Source organism: Halichoerus grypus, chromosome 7 (assembly GCF_964656455.1).
Source record: "Halichoerus grypus chromosome 7, mHalGry1.hap1.1, whole genome shotgun sequence".
Classification (NCBI taxonomy): domain Eukaryota; kingdom Metazoa; phylum Chordata; class Mammalia; order Carnivora; family Phocidae; genus Halichoerus; species Halichoerus grypus.
The window spans coordinates 86588675-86609567 of NC_135718.1; the positions used below are offsets into that span (position 1 = coordinate 86588675).

Genomic DNA, 20893 nt, shown 5'->3' on the forward strand with positions numbered 1-20893 from the left:
CTAACAGGGTAACAACGTCCCCAGAAAATATACTCTAAACAAATCAGAAAAGACCTGAAGCAGGGGGAAAAGGAAGGGAAAGAGAGAAAAAAGAAAAAAAAAAGAGAAAAAGATAAAGATAAAAACAAACAAAAACAGAACAAAACAAAAAAGACAGAACATGATCAAATATGATCAGGCTGGTACATAGATCAGTGCCACACACTAGATTTTGGGTGTATTTTGGTCTGTTAGAAGAAAGTGCCTCCCAAAATTTTAAAGAAAGAAAAACTTATATATGTACAAAAATAAGGGTTGATATGATGAAGGAATGGAATATGACTGTAAAGATGAAAATTATAAAAAATTTTATAAAAGGAGTTGATAAGAAGTTGTTTGAAAAAAGAAAGAAGAGGATTTAAAAAAAAAGAAAAAAAAAGGGAGAGAATGTGATCAGGCAGGGGAGTAGAAAAAAACCATACACTAGAGATTTAGGGTATATTTTGATCTGTTAGAAGAAACTATCTCAAAATTTTAAAGAGAGAACAACTTATATATATATGCCAAAAATACGGGTAACTACTTTGAAGTGATAGAATATGACTCTCAAAATGAAAAATAAAAATGTTTTTTAAAAAAAGGGTTGATAAGCTGTTAGTTGAAAAAGGGAAAAAGAAAAATTCAAAAAAAAAAAAATTAAAAAAATAACTAACTTTGAAAGACTAAAGAATCATGGTAAAAAAGCCATGGATTCTATGTGCAGTATTCCCCTAGCGCTGGAGTTCTGCCGTTCTCATTGATCGGTAAACTTGGTCTTGGCTGGCTGTTCTTGCTGATCTTTTGGGGGGGAGCCTGTTGCCGTGGTTCCCAAATGTCTTTGCCGGAGGCGGGATTGCCCCACCCTTGCCAGGTCCGGGCTAAGTCATCTGCTCGGGTTTGCTCTCGGGAGCTTTTGTTCCCTGCAAGCTTTCCGCACAGCTTTGGAGGACAAGAGTGAAAATGGCAGCCTCCCAATCTCCGCCCCGGAGGAGCCAAGAACTCGGGGCCCTGCTCCTCAGTGAGCCCCCAGAGAAAAGCAGTCAATCATTCCTGTCTCCACGGTCTCTGGCCGCACTCCGTGCTCCCCCGGCCTGTGACTGAGCATTTCTATCTCTGGCACCCGACCCCGTGTGGAGTCTCCAAACCCAGCATATCCCTGTGGTTCACTCCCACACCGCTCCTCCCTGGGTAGGAAGGTAAGTCTCCCCAGATCTGCTGCTTGTTGGGTCCCTGCTGGAGGAGCAGTGGCCCGACTGTGCCCTGGATCATGGTTTATGGCAACCCCGAGCTGAGACCCCACGCCTTGGCTCCGTCTTTGCAGCCGGCTTCCTTGCTCTGATACCTGGGAGCTCTGCCGCACTCAGGTACCCCCGGTCTTTCTGTGACCCCGAGGGTCCTGAAACCACACTGTCCCGCGAGGGTTCCACCCCCAACTTAGCCACCGGAGCGACGTCCCTCAGCGGAGCCGACTTCTAAAAGTTCTGATTTTGTGCTCTGCGGCTCTATCACTTGCCAGTAGCCAGCTGACGGAGGCCCCTCCCCTGCTGTCTATCCTCCTGAATATCACCTCGGATTCACTTCTCCGCACGTCCTACCTTCCAGAAAGTGGTCACTTTTCTGTTCAGAGAGTTGTTGTTATTCTTTTCTTCGATCTCCTGTTGAGTTTGTAGGTGTTCAGAATGGTTTGATCCCTATCCAGCTGAATTCCTGGGACCAGACGAAATCCAGGTCTCCTACTCCTCCGCCATCTTGCTCCGCCCCCTCTGTTTCATCTTAAACAGATTTTTATTAATTCTTTTCTAGCTATGTGTATACAATCTGAAATTACATGGCTATTACTAGCCCGACCAATGAATTTATGCCTTCTCCATGATCTAAGTCTTATAAAGATCTTAAAATAGCAGGACCCTTGTCAACTCTTTAAATGTTTATATTTCCTCTTGTTATTAATAAATTTGGGAAGGGATGTCTTGAGATGGTCAGATATCTTTGTTTCTTCTGAAAATTTTGCCCACTAGTTTTAGCATTTATTTGTGGATCTTGCCACTAATTAATTAGTGGATCCATTTCTTTATTCAGTTATTTATTTATATAAATATGGATTTACTGATCTGTGTACATATTCATGTATGTATGTAATGTATACATGTATGTGTGTGTGTGTATATATTTACCTGAGAAAAAACAAAGCATCTTGATCACCCCATCATTTCAGCTACCCTCATATAACAGCTATTTGCATTTTGCATTTTTACTTTCATTGGCATACATTAGTGAAATTATATTTAAAATATTTTATTATCCCTTAGCATTATATTGTAGACATTTTCCACATTCCTGCATATGCTCTTATAATTGTCACTTAGATGGCTGTGTAACATTCCATTACTGTGCAATAATATGTTGAACCATGAGTGCAAAGTTAAACATGCTCATTACTGCACGCGGTCATGCCGTTGACATCTGGTGCACAGCTTGTGGCTTCCATGGGACATTCTCACAGAGTAATTGCCTGAGGTTGAAACTGATGGGTCTAAAGTCTTCCTCTTACTGATTTGTGGTTCTTTTGGATTAAGAAAGTGAATCCTTAATGTTTAATATGAGTTTTAAGAAAAATAAGTAGGTTGTTTGGCTTGATATTATGGTGATATTTTTGCCATGGAGAACATTATTTTTATAGTATAACATGTGCAGAGCCTTTTAGAAGAGGCTCCAGGATGTGGTGCCCTAGTTACACAGGCTTGCCCAGTGACCACATCATAAAAACATTCTCCTACTTGTTTTCTAATTCTATTATGATTTCATTTTTATGCTTAAATATTTGATTGGTCTAACATTTATTTGGCATATGTAGACTTGTAATTTTTTCCCAGATGACTGATGATCTGTCTGTCCCAGTACCAGTCACTGAGTAATCCATTCCTCACCCTCACTGGTTTGAAATGCCACTTTTATCATTTATTATATTTTAATATGTTTGTTTATGGACTATATATAGTTGATCTGTCTGTAACTCATGAACCAGTACCATTCTGTTGTAATTCTGTAACTTCTTTTCTCCCCCAGGAATGTCCTAGGTTCACTGATACTTGTTTTCATCTGGGGAGTATAACAGTATTACTGTTACTTATTTTGTTGTTCGAAGTGTCTGGCTTTGCTTTTGCAGAACAGTTCTTTCCAAATGGGTCCTGTGCCCTTTCACCTTACCCTCACCCTTTGTTGTGACCGCTGTAGCTGCTGGGGCCACGGGATGCCCCAGGCCCCTCTTGTGGTTCTCCGCCTCAACCCTGGGGCGTGCCTGTTCCTTGTGGGGGTGGCGCTGCTGTGAGGCCCGTAGTGAAAGGAGCTGGGGCAGATCTGTGTCACACACAGAAGGTCACGTCAGCATCGCTGCTCTGTACCTCCTTGAGAAGAAATGTGTCAGCCAACACATACTGTTTGTGTGTGGTTCTTTTCCCCTGTGTCCTTCTCGTTTTCAGTCAAAAGTTTTCCAAAGTTCCTTGGATCAACTTCCTTGTTGTCTACCCTCTTCAATGAGGCTATAGAGTTTATTTGTAATGTAGCTAGGTTACTTTGTCCCAGTTGGTATTGCATCTTAGGTTCTCCCTGGTTGTCCTGGTTGGTCCTTCACAACTTTGCCTGTGGTAAGATTCCCTGTGTGTGGCTCGCAGTGAGTGGGCTCGACAGTTCCCTGTGCACCATCTGAGCTCCACACATCCCCAGCTTCCCCGTCCTGCTGCTTGACAGTCAAACCCTCCTCTACACCTTCTTGTCCCTGGCAACCGGTCTGCCTTTTCCAGAATGTCGTATAAGTGGATAGGTAGCCTTTTGGGTCCGGCTTTTTTCATGTAGAAAAATGCACTTAAAATGCATCCATATTGTTGCGTGAAGCAGTAGCCTGATTCCTTTTTGTTGCTGAGCTGTGTTCTCTTGTCTGGATGTACCACAACTTGTTTACCCACTCGCATCCGGTCTGTTCCATTTTGGGGCAATGGTGAATAAAATTGCTATAAACATTCACATACAGGTTTTTGGATGAACATAAGTTTTTCTTCTCTCTTGAGTTGTTAGTCACAGGTGGGATTGCTGGGTCATATGATAGGTGAATGTTTAATTTTATGAGAATTTCAAAGTGGTTGTATCATTTTGCTTTCCTGCCAACAATGTCTAAAGTTCCAGTCACTCTGCGTCCTTATCAGCACTTGTTATTGTCAGATTATAAAAAAAAAAATTTAGCCATTGTAATAGGTGTGTAGTGATAATCTCATTGTGGTTTAATTTACATTTCACTAATGACTAATATTATTCATCTTTTCATATGTTTATATACATACGCTTATGTACATTTTTTTGTGGTCAAATCTTTAGATCTTTTGCTTATTTTTTTATTGGGATGTTTGTTTCCTTATTGTCAAGTTGTGAGAGGTCTTTATATGTACTCTGGATACAAGTCTTTTATCAGAGAGAAGATTTGCAAACATTTTCTCCCAGTCTGTGCCTTATCTTTTCATTTTTTCTCACAGAGCTAACCTTCGTAACTCTGATAAAGTATGGCTTGTCAATTTTTTTTCTGTTATGGATTTGTTATGCTTTGGTATCTACAAACTGTTGGTCTAACTCAAAGTTACACAGATTTTTCCTGATTTTTTTTCTCTTGGGATATTTATAAATTTGTGCTTTATATTTAGGTATATGATTCGTTTTGAGTTAATTTCACATAAGGCATGAAGTGTACGTAGAAGTTTTGTTTGTGTGTGTGTTTGCGTGCAGACATCAGTTTTCAGCTAGACTGTAAACGCGCTGCTGGTGGATGCATGCTGCTTTCATGCTTTCCATGTGGCATCACGTAACACGGACGTTTCAACTATTTCTCAACTTAATGATTTTTTCTCAGCTTCTATTTTAATTATGCCTTGGCCCACCACCACCCCGTACCTGTGAGTGATTCTGTTGTTCCCATAAAATTAAATCCAAACTTTTACACCTGTCTTAAATTCCATTTATCAGTATAGAACACTCTCTAGCCCTCATAATAAATCAGCCTCAGTTACCAGTAGTTTTAGATTCATGGATAATTTTAAGGTGATGCTTTTGGTGGGACTCCTGAAAATACTAACTTTTGAATTCTGTATTTTAGCCAAGATTATTCCTCTTTGCCGAGATCCTCGCCTGTCTCTTTTTACTGAATTGTTTTTAATTACGAGTTTGCCTAATAAGACTGAAAGTGGAATGGCCTGTAAGAAGCCAGCCAGATGGCCAGATTGTCAGATCCTTTTTGAGATGGATCCTATCTACCAAAATAAAGTAAGTTTAAAAAGAGTTTCTCTCAGGGACTACTTGGCTCTAGGAGCAGAAACCCACGGAGATTCTTAGATTAAAGGGACTTGCTGAAAAATTCGAGTATCCTAACTTAGGGCAATGGACGTGTCATTTCCGGCTCATGTCCCCATCTGTCCTTCTCGTGGGCTTTCAGCTCCATTCACCTCTTTTGTTTTTTCCAACTTCTGCTACGAAAAGGAGCTTTCTCTTGCATGGTTCCCTCCCAGTACTGAATTGCCAGTGTGTTGACGTGCCTTGGCTGGGACTTCCCCATTCCGATCCCGCTGGGTATTGTGGTTCAGATCCACAGGAGAATCTCATCATCTCCACTTGGTTCAGATTCTGCCCGGTCAGGGAGCTGTCTCTTGGGAATGGGTGAGGTAACACAGTGTGGGGCTGCGCATGGAGCATCTGCTCTAACACAGGAATACATGACTGGTGTTTCTAGCAGCTTCAAACAACATGCTGACCAGAAAGAGAAATGGCCTGGACATTGAAAAAGCCATCTAAATTTCTTGAAGTCTTAGGTTTCCAACATAGCTCTGCAGTGTGGGTTCTGCACAAAACAGACCCCACAGAGAACTGTTGTTGTATGTATTCTGACAGAACCATCAGCCTGTCAGCCCACACTTGTTACTCTTACAATTCTGACCTGTTAACACTTTATTTACAGATTGCCAGTCTCCTGACTGTTGTTGGTAATTCCATGGGGCAAGTTAATGTTTACAGCTGCAAGTTTATAAAATACTGTTCCATGGTACAGAAGGCCAAAGCCATGAGTATGAAAATCTCATCGATAGACGAATTGACTTCAGTACAGTTTAAAACTATCCTGGCTAAATTCAGGAACTATCTTCAATATATTATTAATATGGCCATTGAGAAACGCATTGGTATTTTCAAAGTTGTAAGTCTCAATTATCAGTCAGAATGCTTACCATATGTTGAGAATGTCATACATCTGATCCACAACCTCTTGCGATCTGTAATTGAAAGAAAGAATACAAATCTACTGGAAGTAAGTATTGTGGAAATGCCTATTGCATGAGAATCTTTATGATCATTAGATTATTATTTTAAAATGTGTACTTAGGAAATATAAATGATGAGTGTTATCCTCAGAAAATTCTAATATGTGTTAATACTTGTTTGGGTCTCTGATCAGATATCACTTCCTCAAAGAAACATTCTTTGTCCACCATTTCTAAAATGGCGCCGCATGTTCCTTGTTACGTCTTTTCCCTGTTGGGAATCTTTGCAAACTTACGAACATGGACATGACATGATACAACTTGCATTTTCATAGGGACCACTCTGGCTGCAGTGTAGAGAATGGGTTGAAGTGGGACAGGACAGGGGGAAAGCTGTTTCTGGCGTCTAGGGGAGCGGTGACACGTGCCCGAACCAGGGCAGGAACAGTGTGGAGTCTGAGAAGCAGATGGCTTTGAGATCCATTAAGAGATGGAATCTTCAGGATGTAGTGATTGGCAGAATGTAAGGAATAAGAGAAAGGAATTAATGATACTTTGAGCTTTTGGGTTGGGTTGCGGGGCGAGCAGGGCTGCAGTGCGCGGCTGAGGGAGCACAGTGCTTGCTTCACCGCGTGACCGTCAGGCAGAGATGCAGAGTGCACGTCCGGCCATCAGCAGGGAGTCTGGACCAGAAGCACATGTTTAGGTGACCGGCAAACAGGTGCTCTTCAAGGTCACCCTTCAGGAGGCTGCGCCTGCTGTATGTGTGTAGCGAGGAAGGAAAAGGACCCCCTAGCAGAAGCCTGAGGAATGCCAATATGCAGGAGGCTGCTAGAGGGAGAGGGGCCTGCAGAGGAGCAACCAGAGAGGGTGAGGAAAGCAAGGGAGTGGCCTGAGAAAGAGGGAATGTTTAGTAGCTTTTAATGCCTCAAAGAGTTTAAGAGAGGGTTGGAAAGTGTCTGTCTTTGGAGCCACAACAGTCCTAAAACGCACACAGAATTAACCCCTATTTCGCTGAGGCTGGTATTCCCCAAGTATCAGAAACCGAACCCAGTGTACCGCCCAGCACAGCGGTTTCCCTGATGCACAAGGACGTCTCGGCGCGGGTGAGGCGGGCCTTTGCTCTGTCAGCGCCGCTCCCGTGACTAGGGCCGCTGCTGCCCCAAGGCCCTGTGCTTGCGTCTGGGCAGAAACACGGGGACGCAGAAGCAGCAGTGCGCTGTGTTTCACTTCGCTTGGCTTCGCCAGAACCGGGTCACAGTGCCGCCACCGGCTCAGAAGGACCTGACTGAACTGGCACGTCGGAGCTCCTCTGCCTCAGTGGTTGAGGAAAGCAAGCAGAAGATGGAGTGGGCTGGGTTTCAAGTCAGACTTACTGCATCTGCCGCAGTCGGTGCCTTGGCTGTTCACACCCGTCTTCCCACATAGTGAGTTTTAGGGGGCATCACAGATCTTACCGCTTACCTGGCTGGGTACTGAACCAACCGACTGAGAAATAAGACGACAGGTTAAGGCAAAAGAGATTCAAGGATTTCCTTTATTACTAATGAAGTAGACCTTGGAGAATATGGCTTCTGTTTACTTAAAATTAACCTTCCCCAAACGGAAGCTCAGACTTAGGGAGAGACTTAGCCCGCTCAGCACTGGTTGCCCTGAAACATGACCAACATCCTGGCCACAGTGAGCAGAGAGGAACGCGTACCTTCTGCGGATAGGTCGGCTTTTGAGAGGAGTGTCTAGGCTTTGCCTATCCACCTTCTCCTTCCAAACTCCCCAGTCCCAGGAGTCACTTCACCTTCCCCAGGAAGTGAGTGTGGGGTGGAGGGGCCACCAGGAAGGCTGGACGAGCGGGGGCCCCCGCCTCATAAAAACATCAGAAGTGGGGCTGAGTGCTGCCCCCCTCCCCCCGGCTATGCACACTCTATCAGTGTAATGTGGCGCTTAGTGTTCCAGTGAGTTCTAAACAAAGGGCAGAAGAATATAAACTGGTGGAGAAGGAACAGGATACGTGTAACTGAAACTTCCATCCTATGAAGAAGAAAATGGGGAAACAGCCACCTAAGGTGGTCTAGAGCAAATATCAAATCTTGCTGGACAGAAATACCTAGAGTTCCTTTATTTGAGGGCACGGTAAGCTCTGTGGCTGATCAGTCTGGCAGTCTCTGGCTCAGGTCTCTTGTCCCCGGTGACCCCCAGTTAGGTCCTGTAGGAGGACTCTCTGGGTTTGGTATTCTTCACCCCCTCATCCAAGCCGGGCATCGTGGGCTTGTACTCGCTGGGCCCTGAACAAGTACACCAATGAATCTCCTGTTGGCCTGAGTAGGGACACCTGCGTCTGCCTTAGGCAATGTCATTGATGGTTATTAGACTTGGACTTGCTTCTTAAAATAATTTTTTCCTGTTTGCTTCTGGTTAATTCCACACTTGAGTCGAGACATGACTTTGAACCCTGAGAACTTTTTATTTTTAGCTGCTGTCTGTTTGACACTTCCCTCTCTCCCCTAAAAGTGTGGTTCCGTATCTGATGCTGTTTGGAACATAGACTTGGGAGGAAAAGTTACACCCTTAATAGTCTCTGCCCGCAAGCTTCCTGCCAATCCTGTTGTCCCACCTTCTTCGGCGAAGGTGCCTGATTGAAGATAAGGGCTCTTCTCTCCTGCTAGGGCTGCCACTTTGAAGCCACCACTTTCATTCAGAGCGCAGAAACCGTTAGCTGTCTCAGCTTCTGCAAGCCTTTGAATGAAAGAATCCTCAAGTCGGCTCTGCAAAAGGCAGAGAAGAATTTTCTTATCAGAACATAGTTCCCTCAGTCTCTGCTTAGCTCATTTTAGCAAGAGTCTGTCTCTGAGGATTTCACTGGAAGTACTAAAGGAACCAGAATACGAGACCACGTGTTTCCGACTGTTTACCCAGTGCTGCAGCTGCAGTCTCTCAGTCCCAAGCACTGGCAAGACAACATGGTGACCAAAGACTTTGCTGGCCACCCTTCACCAAAGAAGCTGGCCAGGAGTTACAAAATACTCTCAACATGACAGTCGTCAGGGCAGTGAGAACCACACATCCATTTAAGTGGCCAGAATTAAAAAGACTGACAATAGCAAGTTCTGAGAGGATGCGGAGAAACTAGAATGTTCACACGTTGTTGGTGACGATGAAAATGGTGCAGTCACGTTGGAAAACTGGCGACTTCTTGTAAAGTTAAATTTTCACTTACCATTCGACCCAGCTACCCCATTCCACATTATTTACTTACAAGAAATAAAAACAGGTCCACACAGACTTGTACTCACATAGTCATAGAAGCTTTAACCACAAGTGCCAAAACCTGCCAACAATCCAGAGATCTAGCAAGAAGCAAGTAAGGAAAAACAAAACAAAACAAAACGGTGCATTCATGCATTGGAATAGCGTTCAGCAGTGAGAAGGAATGAACGAGTGCTACATACAGTTTGGATGGACTGCAAAAATATGTTGACCGAAAGAAGCCGAAAGGAGTTCCTGCTGGATGATTCCATACATATGGAACTTGACAAATACAAATTTAATCTGTAGCCACAACAAGCAGATGGTGGTTTTCTGAGGCCAGGAGTTAGGAGGGATGGGGCACAAGGCATCTTTTAGGGCAATGAAAGTTTTATATATGTTGATTACAGAGGTAACTAAAAAGGTGTATAGATGTGTTAAAACTCATCATGATGTACAGTTAACATCTTTTGTATGTAAATTTGGCTTCAACTGATTTAAAAAAAAATCCTGGCTTTTCCATTTACTACTTGAAAGACCTTAGTTAATATCCTTATTCTTGCTATACCTCAGTTTCTTTATCTGTAAATTGGGGATAATATTACTGACTAACCTAGAGAGTTTGTGAGAGTTAAATGAGCTACGGATTATAAAACCCTAAACACATTCTGGCACATAGTGAGCGCTAGATGAACGTGAGTCACTGCAAACTCGATTTCTGCACTTAGAAGGGTCAGGGGTTTTAGTTCCAGAAAACTTTCTGAGCTATAATTTTTTAAAAAGATTTATTCACTTATTTGAGAGAGAGAGCATGCGAGCGGAGGGAGGGGCGGGGGAGAGGGAGAGAGTCTAAGCAGATTCTGTGCTGAGCGTGGAGCCTGATGCGGGGCTCGATCTCAAGACCCTGAGATCACGACCTGAGCTGAAATCAAGAGTCAGATGCTTCACCGACTGAACCCTCCAGGTGCCCCTGAGCTACAATTGTTTTTTAGGAACCAGCTTTGAAAGTTGCTTATTCATCCTCTCTCTGACTCCCGCATGCCCCAGGTGTGTTTTTATGTATTTCCTGAGGCTTTGAGTTGCTTTCATTTATGCAGTTAAGGAGTTTCCCCTATTTTGATGAGAGTATTTTTTATCATAAATGAGTTGTATCAAATGCTTATTCTGCATCCCTTGAAACAATCACACATTTGTTTTCTTCAGTCCTTTAATGTGGTTATTACATTAACTGGCTTTCTTGGGTTGGTGGGTTTGGTTGCCAGCATGCACATGCACTGACTTGTACGTTCTTTGTAAGATGTTTGCATTTATGCTGGCAAGCGAGATTGCTCTGTGACTTGGCTTTACCATTCTCACCTGTCTTTGGTATCGGTGTACTACTAGTGACAAAGGGAGTTTGGGTGTGTTTCAGCTGTTTCTACCGTCTATTTTTTGCATGAAATTGGGGTTAGCTGTTTTCTTTGTGATACAAACCAGCATTTTCGTGTGTTTCTTTCTTTTTTTCTGGCATTTAAATGGCATTTGTGGTTAGAGTCAAGATAGCCCTGTTTACTGTCTTCTGTGTTGGTCATGAATTTCAATTAAATGTGGTAGGTACAATTATCAGCCTGTTACTAGACTATATTATCCAAGTTCATTAAAGGAAAGCTACTTGCTTAGGGTCACACAGTTAGGAAACTCTGGAGCTGGGATTCAAAACACAAGCCTCTCTGGTTTTAAAGCCTGTCCATATAAACTGTGGTGGGTTAACAGTGGTTATTTCTGAGTGGTGGAATAATAAGTATTTTCTACATTAAAAGCTTTTTTTTGTATTGCAGTTTTTGTATGAGCATCTATTTTATAATCAAATAGAATAAAGTGTTCAAAAAATTAGAGACATCCAGGAAATTAATTCAAGGCTGTGAAATTGAAAATTGAAATGACATTGATTCCAAAATTATGCATGAGTATTCATTAAGAGCCCTGAAAACATGAGGAAAAAATATGACAAAATTGTAATTTGAGTATAGAAATGCAATTATTTTGAAAATTTCATGGAATGATGTACATACTATACTTAGAAAAGTATTGATATTATACATATAATGAATACATACATTTATAATAGATAAAAATGGGATTTGGAATCAGACTTGGGTTTGATCAGTAACTCCCTATATTTCTGGTTTTAGGCTAATGAATCCCTCTGAGACTGTTTCCTCCTGTGCAAACTAGTGAGCAGATGTGCTATCAAAACAGAACTAGCACATCAGCGCCCCAAACGGGGTGGCGGTTATACATTGTTCACAATTCAGCCATACCCTTGCTGTAGCTATTAGTCTAGTTATTCATAATATTACTTCCTTAGTAGCATTTATTTTATGTGCAAGTTACATTCAGGTTCCGTCTGTTAACAATAGGAAGGATTTGAGCATGTTAATGCTCCAGTATTTAAACAATAGTTAGAATAATGTTTAGATGATGTCGTCATTTTTTTGTGAAATTATAATGATGTAAGTTAGTGAGAGATACTAAAAGAGTAGTCTTGTAAAATAGTGTCAGAACTCATTATATAAATCTCATTAATGTGTTAACAATTGCAGGTCGTGGAGTCATCACTGCGAAAGCTGGACTCTGATCCCACTGAAATAGAAGAATTTGTGGAACATTTTACTTTTTTGGATGCAATTTCCTCAAAAATATTTGCATTAGAAAAAGAGTACTCCACGGTTGCTCAGCTGCATTCCGTTGTACGGTATTACCAGATCCAGATTTCAGAAGAGCAAATTGCCATACACAAAATTCTTCTTGGCAGGTTTGGTCAACTAAAAACTTCTGTGAAGCTAAGCAAAACAAATAAAGATGCGGCTATTTCTAGATTCAGAGACAATCTGGAAGCACACATCACTGGTTTGCGAGTTGACCTCAGTAATTTAAAGGCCAAGGTCAGTATTTTGTTCATTAAATATCAACTGGATCTTAGTTTCACGTAGGCCTAAGCTTATAGGTATTTTCCTTCTGTGGAGTCTTAGGTCAATAATTTAATCCAAGTGATGTTAACCTAGAATCCACAGACAGAATCTTGGTGATTTGTGAGCTTCACTGGAGAGAGAAATTGCATGTCTGTTTTCACTAACCTCTAACTGAAATGTAGCCTTTTCTTCAATTATGAATGAATGTAGACAACAAACAGCAAAGCAGCGACTTTTCCCATACGATTCAACAGTCGGCCACAGGAGGCCTCTGGCCCGAGGGGCTGAAACGCCCCTGACATCTGTCTGGGCCTGAGTCTGGGCTGGATGTAAGGAGAGGTATGATTTCAGTCACTCATGGAGAGCAGACTGTGAAGTAAACCTCCAGCGTTTGCTGAGCCCTTCCCAAGTGTCAGTAACTGTCCTCCGTGTTTTACCCTTTTATCTGCCTGAAAAAAAGAAAATGAGACTTAGAAAGGTCAGCTAACCTGCTGGAGATCACACAGCAAGTAATAGCCAGGGCTCCAGAAACCTCGCTCCATGCCCCGTCTGTCCTCGCCGGCGCTGCCAGGTATTAGCGCCCAGGCAGTCAATGCAGTGTGAGCGCCTGGCGTGGATTAGACACAGCGTGACTCACTGCAGTTACTGGGTTTTCGGCTTCTCCATTGACACGGCTGATCTGCACCGTTTCGCACAAATATAGTGAAGACGAAACAAATTAGTCATGAAAGCACTTGATACACATACCCCATCTGCAGCCTTTAAAATCGTACTAGAAACGTACAGACGCTCCCAAACAAAAGTTTCGGGTGTACACAAGTTCTGTTTGTTAAAGTGTATGAGGTTGTGGACACTGCCTGAAATGGGGGTCTATGTTGCTGTCAGTTTACTGCCGAGTCCTGGGCAACCACACGGCAGGCCAGGGGCATTGGGCTGGGACAGGAGAGAGTTTGTGCCCTTGTCACCAAGGGTTCAGAGACCCTGCAGGAGTCGAGAGCCGGGGGCGACTCTGTAGAGCTGTCCTGAGCCGGGCCTTCGTTCCTGCACCCCCAGCCCTCCCAGGGGCATGACTGTGGGTGACTTTAGCTCTTTTTGGCCAAGGGCAGCTCCTGGGAAGGGGCTCAGCCATGCCAAGTGAGCGTCTGTCCTCTCCCCACCTACTGGGCCCTGCCCAGTAAGCTTTCATTTCTGCCGATTATGTTTTTCACTTCTAAACTTTCCACTTGGTTCTTGCCTACATTTTTTCATTTTTCTTTGCTAAGACTTTCTGTTTTCCCACTGGTTTCAAGAATATTCATCATTTTTTGGTGGAGCATTTTTTATCATACCTGTTTTAAATCCTTTGTCAGATCATTTTAAAATCTGTGTCATGGAGACGTTGGTGTCTGTTGATGGATTTTCTTATGTGAGTTGAGCTTTTCCTGATTTTTTATATGCTGAATAATTTTGTGTGATATATTTTGGATTAAGTATTGGGTTGTCAGACTGTGTCTTATTCAAACCACATAGAAGGTTGGTCCGGTCCCACGTCCCAGCCCATGCTCTTTGGGCGGCAGTCCCATTGTCACTGTAGGTGTAATGACTTCAGCAGGACAGAGCAGATGCGTCCCCCCATGCGCCATGCAGCGCTCCATCTCACACTGGGTGGTGGTCCCCGAGGTGCTGAACAGGAGCCAATCCGCATGTGTGCAGCTCACAGGGGGTGCACTCACTTCGCAGGGAGCTCACTTTCTGGAGTCTCTTGCTCTCTGTGATCGTCCCAGAATTTTCCACATTCCTGGCACTCTTCCTTTTCAGTCCTCTGTTCAGAAAGCTGGGGCTGGTTACTGTGCTCTGCCAGTCACTTCCATAACTGCACACACATCTGGGGCAAAGCAGCAGACACAGAGCAAGCGGTCCATGGGGTTGCCCCTCCCTGGAAGAGAGGACAGTTGTCTCCCCTGATGTCTTTACTGCCACCTGCTGTCACACTCCCTTGGGATTGTCTGAGGGCCGGGGTGGGAGAGAACAGGAGAGAGAGGCCTTCCACGCACCGTGTGAGCATCCGCAGCGGTCAGAGAAGAACAGGGGCTGCACGGCAGTGAGACCTGCATGGACAGCAGGGAAAGGGAGCTCAGGAGAGAATGGCTCGCCTCTGAATGCACCTGGCAGAGCTCAAGAGCCAGGCACCGGGAGGGGAGCGGCGCCTGACACATTACCAGGGGCAGATGTCCAGGGTGAGGAGGCCTCCGGCCAAACCAACCCGTCGGGATTCTGGCTGAAGACAGGCCAGAGTGAAGTCAGTCCCATTCCCCGGGGCAGTGGACGGTGTAGGACTTGAGCAGACGTGGCGGGTGCAGGCTCTGGCTAAACAGAAACCGGCCTTGACACAGACGTGCACCGATGGGCCTCAGAGAAGCTTTAGGAGCCTGACTCTGGTGTGTCAGGCAGAGAATCCTTGCCAGACCCTCTCCTGCTCCTGAGTCCCCAGTAGTAGTGTCTCCGGAACTCTCAGGTTTGTGGCCCTGAGGCTCCCGCCACATTGCCCACACACCGAGCAGAGGTCAGGGTCTGCTAGGAGGACACTGGGATCAATTTACCACTAATCTGGTGGCGCTTTGGATGACCGTCTGCGTCCCCGGCCTGCCTTGTACTCTTTACTTTCAGACTCCTCGGATGCTGCTCCTGGGGAGAGCCAGGGTGGGGCACACGTACTCTGTCTTCTGACTTTGTGTAACCTTTCACACGATTTCACTATTTACCTGATGGCTGAGATCATTCTGTGAAGATCTCGAGTGGAACACTGCTGGTAGGACTGGCAAAACGTGACGGGATATAAGCCAGTAAGATCATTTCTCCAACTATCTCCCCCTGAGATAGCTCACTGACAAACATAAATAAATATTAATGAGTGGAAAACTATGGGAGAAGCCTAAGGAAAACTTTATTATATGTCCATTAAATGAGCATCCCTTTTACAGATCATATATTAAGCTCTATCCGTTATCATGAGTACTGTTTATCAGTTTTGTACGGCATGACCACACCACACAGAACACAGTGTCACTTGTGATTCCATGGGTTGGATTTTTTAAAAGAATAAGGTGATAGGATCCAAATTCATTTATTTGTTCAATAACTTTTTAATAAAAATTACTGTCTACATCTTATTGTACTAGGTTCTGTGAGGTGTTTGGAAATAAATGGACGAAACCATCCTTAATCCTGAGAAGCTTATAATTTAATAAGGGATAAACTTCTACTTATGTCTTTGTTTGGAGGTCATTGTTGCAAATGTCCACAATCTCATGTGTAACATTTAAACTCTAATACAAGGCAACATGTGATAAGTACCATAAAAATAGAACAAAGTTAAGGGGCGCCTGCGGGGCTCAGTCAGTGGAACAGCGTGCGACTCTTGATCTCAGGCTTGTGAGTTCAAGCCCCACTTTGGGTATAGAGATTACTTCAAAACGTACAATCTTCAAAAAAAAAAAAAAGTACAAGGTTAAACAGGATCAGAAAAAGGAAGAGACCTCTGGAGTCAGTACCATGCCCTGGAGGCCATACCCTCAAACTGCCACTTACCATTGGATGATGTGACAATTATTTGTAACTTTAGAACTTTCTCGAAAAATTGTGAAAAATATTAACTCTCTTTCAGGATTGTTGTAGGGTTTTAGTAAGTAAGGTAACGTATTCCTTATCACAGAGCCCAAGATAGAGAAGGAACATGACAGATTATACATATGATGGTAATAATAATTAAATAATTAAAATGAATCTTAATAAACACAATTATAAATTAAGGACAGTGTCTCCCAATGATAATTGCAAATAAGGGTTGATAAGGCTTCGATTACGGGCTGACATGCCGTCAGTAAACACGTGTGAGTCCTGACCCCGTCTTGCTGTCGTGCTTTAGATAAGAACTCCCATCCTGTTGTGCGCTGGCAGCCGTGTGGACACCGTCACAGAGATGATGCGGACGCTCACAGAGGAAGCTGCCGCCCTGGCGCATAAGGCTAAGACCTACTCCAGCTACCGGAACTGCTTCAATGACGCCCAGTCCCATATGCACTCTCTCAACATGGAAGAGATCACACAGCTTGTCCTTGGGGAGGTTTCGGACATTGAGTACGACCTCACCTTGAGGAAGATACTGTGGGAGGTCCAAGAGGAATGGAAGACGCTCTTTTGGGAATGGAGGAATAGTACCCTTCGCAGTATTGATATAGAATCAGTCCAGAGAAACGTTTCAAAATGGATGCACAAAATCCTTGTCCTAGAAAAAGGTAAAAGTGTCTTCCTCGGGGTTCCCACCTACGATTATACACAGAGTGGCCCCTGGGCCGGGAAGATCATGGTCCTCGACCTTATTTCTTTACCTATTGCCCAGGCCTGGCCATTAATGGCCGGAGAGGCAGTACAGGAGCCTAGGGGTAGGAATCGTTCCTGAAACAAGAAAGAGAGGAAAACTTTGCAAAAAAAAAAAAAGTTAAGTACTTAAGAACAATGTTTTGTATCCTTTAGAAGTTGTTTCCCTGGGCAGAGTGGTGGAGGCTTCCCCATAACCGTGGCTCTTCCTTGGGCCACACGTGCTTTGATGACAGAGGCCCACCTTCAGAGCGCTCACCCACATCCTCACTGTTTACGCCTGCCGTTTGCTTTGGCCGGTGGGGAAAATAGCTAAAAAGTCATTTTGAGAGGTTTCCCTTCTGCTGATGCTCACATGTGAAGCACAGAGATGTTGTTTCTGTTTGGTCGGTTCTGTAAGATCTGACCTCTCACTTGGCAGGAGAGCTATAATTTCCTCTCCAGAAAAATACTTGAATCGGCTTGTTTTCGGATTATAACAGAAATAGAAGGATACCACGAGAAGTTTACAAAAGAGATAAGCTGGGGACAAACCTCCCAGAGCCTCACTGCTTCGACATAACACTCATTGTGTGCGTCTTCTCTCAGGGTTTAGTCCTGGGTGTTTCAGAGGACGGGGTGTGGAGTGACGAGCAGACAGTACCTTCTTTTATCTGTGGTTTCCCAGATAAAATCCTGCTATTTGCCAAAATGTAGATTTACAAACACTGAAATTATTCTCTTGTCCTTTTCTTTCACTGAGCCTTGAAACCATTTTATTATTCAACATGGCTTTACAAAAGAAGCCCCATCTGTACCAACTGGCTATTCAAGCAGATAGGCATACTTTTCAGTGCTCCTGAGTCCCCAACTCTGGCTGTTTCTCGGCCTCCTCTCTTTGTCTTTTATGAGTTGAGTAAAAAGGTTTTGAGGTTTAAAGTTTCAACTGCAGAGGTTGTGAGTCCTGGACAGCAGGGGTTTGTCAACGCCAGAGGACGGACCGGTCCTGCTCTGTGGCTAGATCTTTACTGACATTTCCTACGTTTCAGTGTGAAGTATTTTCTTTATGACATGATAGTGACAGATTTTTGCTCCTCCTTGATGTTCCTCCTTAGCAGAATTTAAAAGCCCCAAACCTGTCACAGTCTTTTGAATGTATGTGCATGTACCTATCTGTCTGTCTGTCTAGTCAAGAGAAACCTGGGAAACTCTGTGGTAGCTGGCTATCCCTAGTATCAGATTTTCCAAGAAAACTTGGCTTTGAAGGTCTCGGATTGTAATCACCAGTCCTGGTAACTGTTTCTCTTTGCTTGAATCCACAGTTGACTCTTCTGGGAGGGTGATGTTTATAAAACTCATCATCTTAATGCAGACTAATCCCTGAGAAACTAGAATTACACTAAATAGCAGACGTGTTTTCTGGTTTAAAAAAATAGGATGAATGGATCTTAACCTTCTGCCCCATTGCTATTTATTAGGTCTACCTAAAAACGACATGGTGGCCCGTCTCAAGCAGTCGGTGACGGAATTTAAGCAGGAGGTGCCTATTATCACGGCTCTGGGAAACCCCCGTCTCAAGCCGAGACACTGGGCGGCGCTCCAGGAGGTTATCGGAAAGTCCGTTTCTCTTGACAAAGACTGTACAATAGAGAATCTTCTAGCACTCAGGGTAAACAAATAATATCTGAAAAAAAAGTAGGTTGAAATACCAGAGGGGCTGGGGCACCTGGGTGGCATCGGCTCAGGTCATGATCCCGGGGTCCTGGGATCAAGTCCTGCATCGGGCTCCCTGCTCAGCAGGAAGCCTGCTTCTCCCTCTCTGCCCCGCTTGTACTCTCTCACTATCTCTCCTTCTCTCTCTCAAATAAATAAATAAAATCTTAAAAAAAGAAAGAAATACCAGAGGGGCCAATTTTAAGCAAGCAAGTACATCTACAAGGAATAGGAATTAGAAAAGGGAGTTTTTTTGTCAATTGTCTGGGAAGGTGGGAGCAGACTGGCGGGGGTCAGGTGGCCGACGTTACATGTAGCTGCGGGTTCGAGGGCGCCATTTGTTATGGCATCGTCCCGGTGGTTCAGAAACGGTGATTGTGCTTTTCCCGTGTGACAAATGAAGCTAACAGTGCTACTTCTTACAGAGAATCCGGGAACAGAAACATCCAAAGTACTGGATTCCATCTTACATAATATGAAAATGCATTAAGAGCATGTTAGGATAGCTCTGCCCATAACTCGATACTATAAATACACAGTTAGGAACTATTTGATTTGCCATATAGGCGTTGTTATAAAAATAGATTCCATGATTTTTAGTTAAAAGTTTTTCTGTTTTCAGACCTGATTTACAATAAGCTTCATTTATATTTTAGGCTTCGGGGTTAACAGTGTCAAATGTAATTAAAAACACTATTTTATAATTTTCTACTATATGATCTGTTATAGTGAGGAAATGGGAAATTTTAAGGAATTTAAAAAGAACTTATAAAAGGCCATTTTAGTTGATCTTTAAAATTAGGTTGCTGTGTATCTCGGGCCCTGGCCCCCATCTTCCTCCTGAACTCACATATCCACTTTCCTGTTTAGTATCTGCTCTTACATGTCTCAGAGACATCTCACTGTTAGGGTGCTCTGCCTCCTCTCCCCATCTCAGCTAAGGGCACCTCCATTGTTTTCCAGCTGCTTAGGCTAAAAATCATGAAATAATCTTTAAATCTTCTCTTGCTCTCCCAGTCCTCATCCCATCTAAATCTCTCATCTTTTCCTGGATCATTACCGGGCCTCCTGACTGATCTGTGTGCCAACAGGGAATTCAGCAAAATATCTAGATTATTTCAGAACATATACGTCAACAGTTAGGTTTATTCAGAACAGCATTCCAGAAATGTTGCTCAATTGAAATGACATTTTCCTTTTCAAAGTCTTGGGTTATTGGAATTGTCCCTGGGCAGGTCGGGTGAAGGGTGAAATTTGGCAGTCTAGCAGCAAGCAGTAAAAGTGAGGGCAGACAGGCCTTCCTGGGGTTGGTGACTACGGTAGCTCAGAGGGTTCCAGTGAGCTGTCCCTGCATTTCTAACATGAATAGATAGTTTAAAAAGGAATTCCCATGCAGTTTTTGGAGGATCCAAATTAAGAGAATTCAGCATCTGAACAAAAGTGAACACAGTCTTCAGCCTCTGAAATACTGTAGCCAGGAGTCAGAGGAACCCTTTCTTCCTGAGGTGGATTGTTTAGTAGTCAGAAGGGATAGCAGGCGATGAGCTGCCAATCTCACCTGAGCCCAAAGAGTTCCTGGAAGACTGTGATCATCCTCTTTCTACTGGACAGCTTATCCAGTATAATATGTGTACCTAGATGGACAGGATTTGGCCCAGAAACTCAGCCTTCATGTCCTAGAGCATGCGTGTCGTGGGGTCGACCCAGGGACAGCGGTCATGCTGCGGGACTGCCCAGGACAATCTGTGGCAGAGGTTCACTTGCCGTCCTATCAAAGGAATAAATGATGATGTTTAGTGACAGCCGTTTCTGTCCAGCGCAGTATGTAGGCTCTGTAAATCCTGTGACGTGAAAAGCATGTCCCAAAGTAAATTAAGAGGAAGAGGTCAGTAGTGTGCATAAAATGCTCACAATCACTTCATGGTTGATCTTTTTCACTTGAGAAACCAGGTGCTTTATCAGAGAGGCAGATAATCAATTATAGGCATTAAGATTCATCTGAAACCTCCTAGTATTACCTAGTTGATTGGGAGATCTGACCATTTGTCAGTCAGGTCCCAAACCTTGACCAGAAGGACTTGAAAGGGCTCAATGCACATGGTTGAAATTTTGCTCTACACATTATCAGTGTCTGGATTTAGTTACTAGCAGTTTCAGAATGTCAGCATTAAGCAACAAGTTCTTTCTTCAGCATAGAAACTTGATGGTCCTGTGGTTCCTTATCTGCCTTTGGCTGAATAACCTGTATCAGAAGGCAAGCCTCCTTCTCAGACTGTTAGTGAAGGCCATAAACAGTCGACTGATCCCACCATTCTGACACCCATCTGTGGCAGATGATGAACA

At 43.7% G+C, this 20893-nt stretch overlaps 1 protein-coding gene across 1 annotated transcript in view; it reads left to right on the forward strand.

Moving 5' to 3' along the window:
- DNAH14 (dynein axonemal heavy chain 14) overlaps positions 1–20893 on the forward strand; it is a 346072-nt gene that overhangs the window by 100384 nt on the left and 224795 nt on the right. The window contains exons 16-20 of the mRNA XM_078078658.1: positions 5156–5322; positions 6011–6355; positions 12134–12475; positions 16407–16776; positions 18316–18506. Of these exons, the coding sequence (XP_077934784.1) occupies positions 5156–5322; positions 6011–6355; positions 12134–12475; positions 16407–16776; positions 18316–18506 (1415 nt within the window). The remainder of the gene's footprint in view (positions 1–5155; positions 5323–6010; positions 6356–12133; positions 12476–16406; positions 16777–18315; positions 18507–20893) is intronic.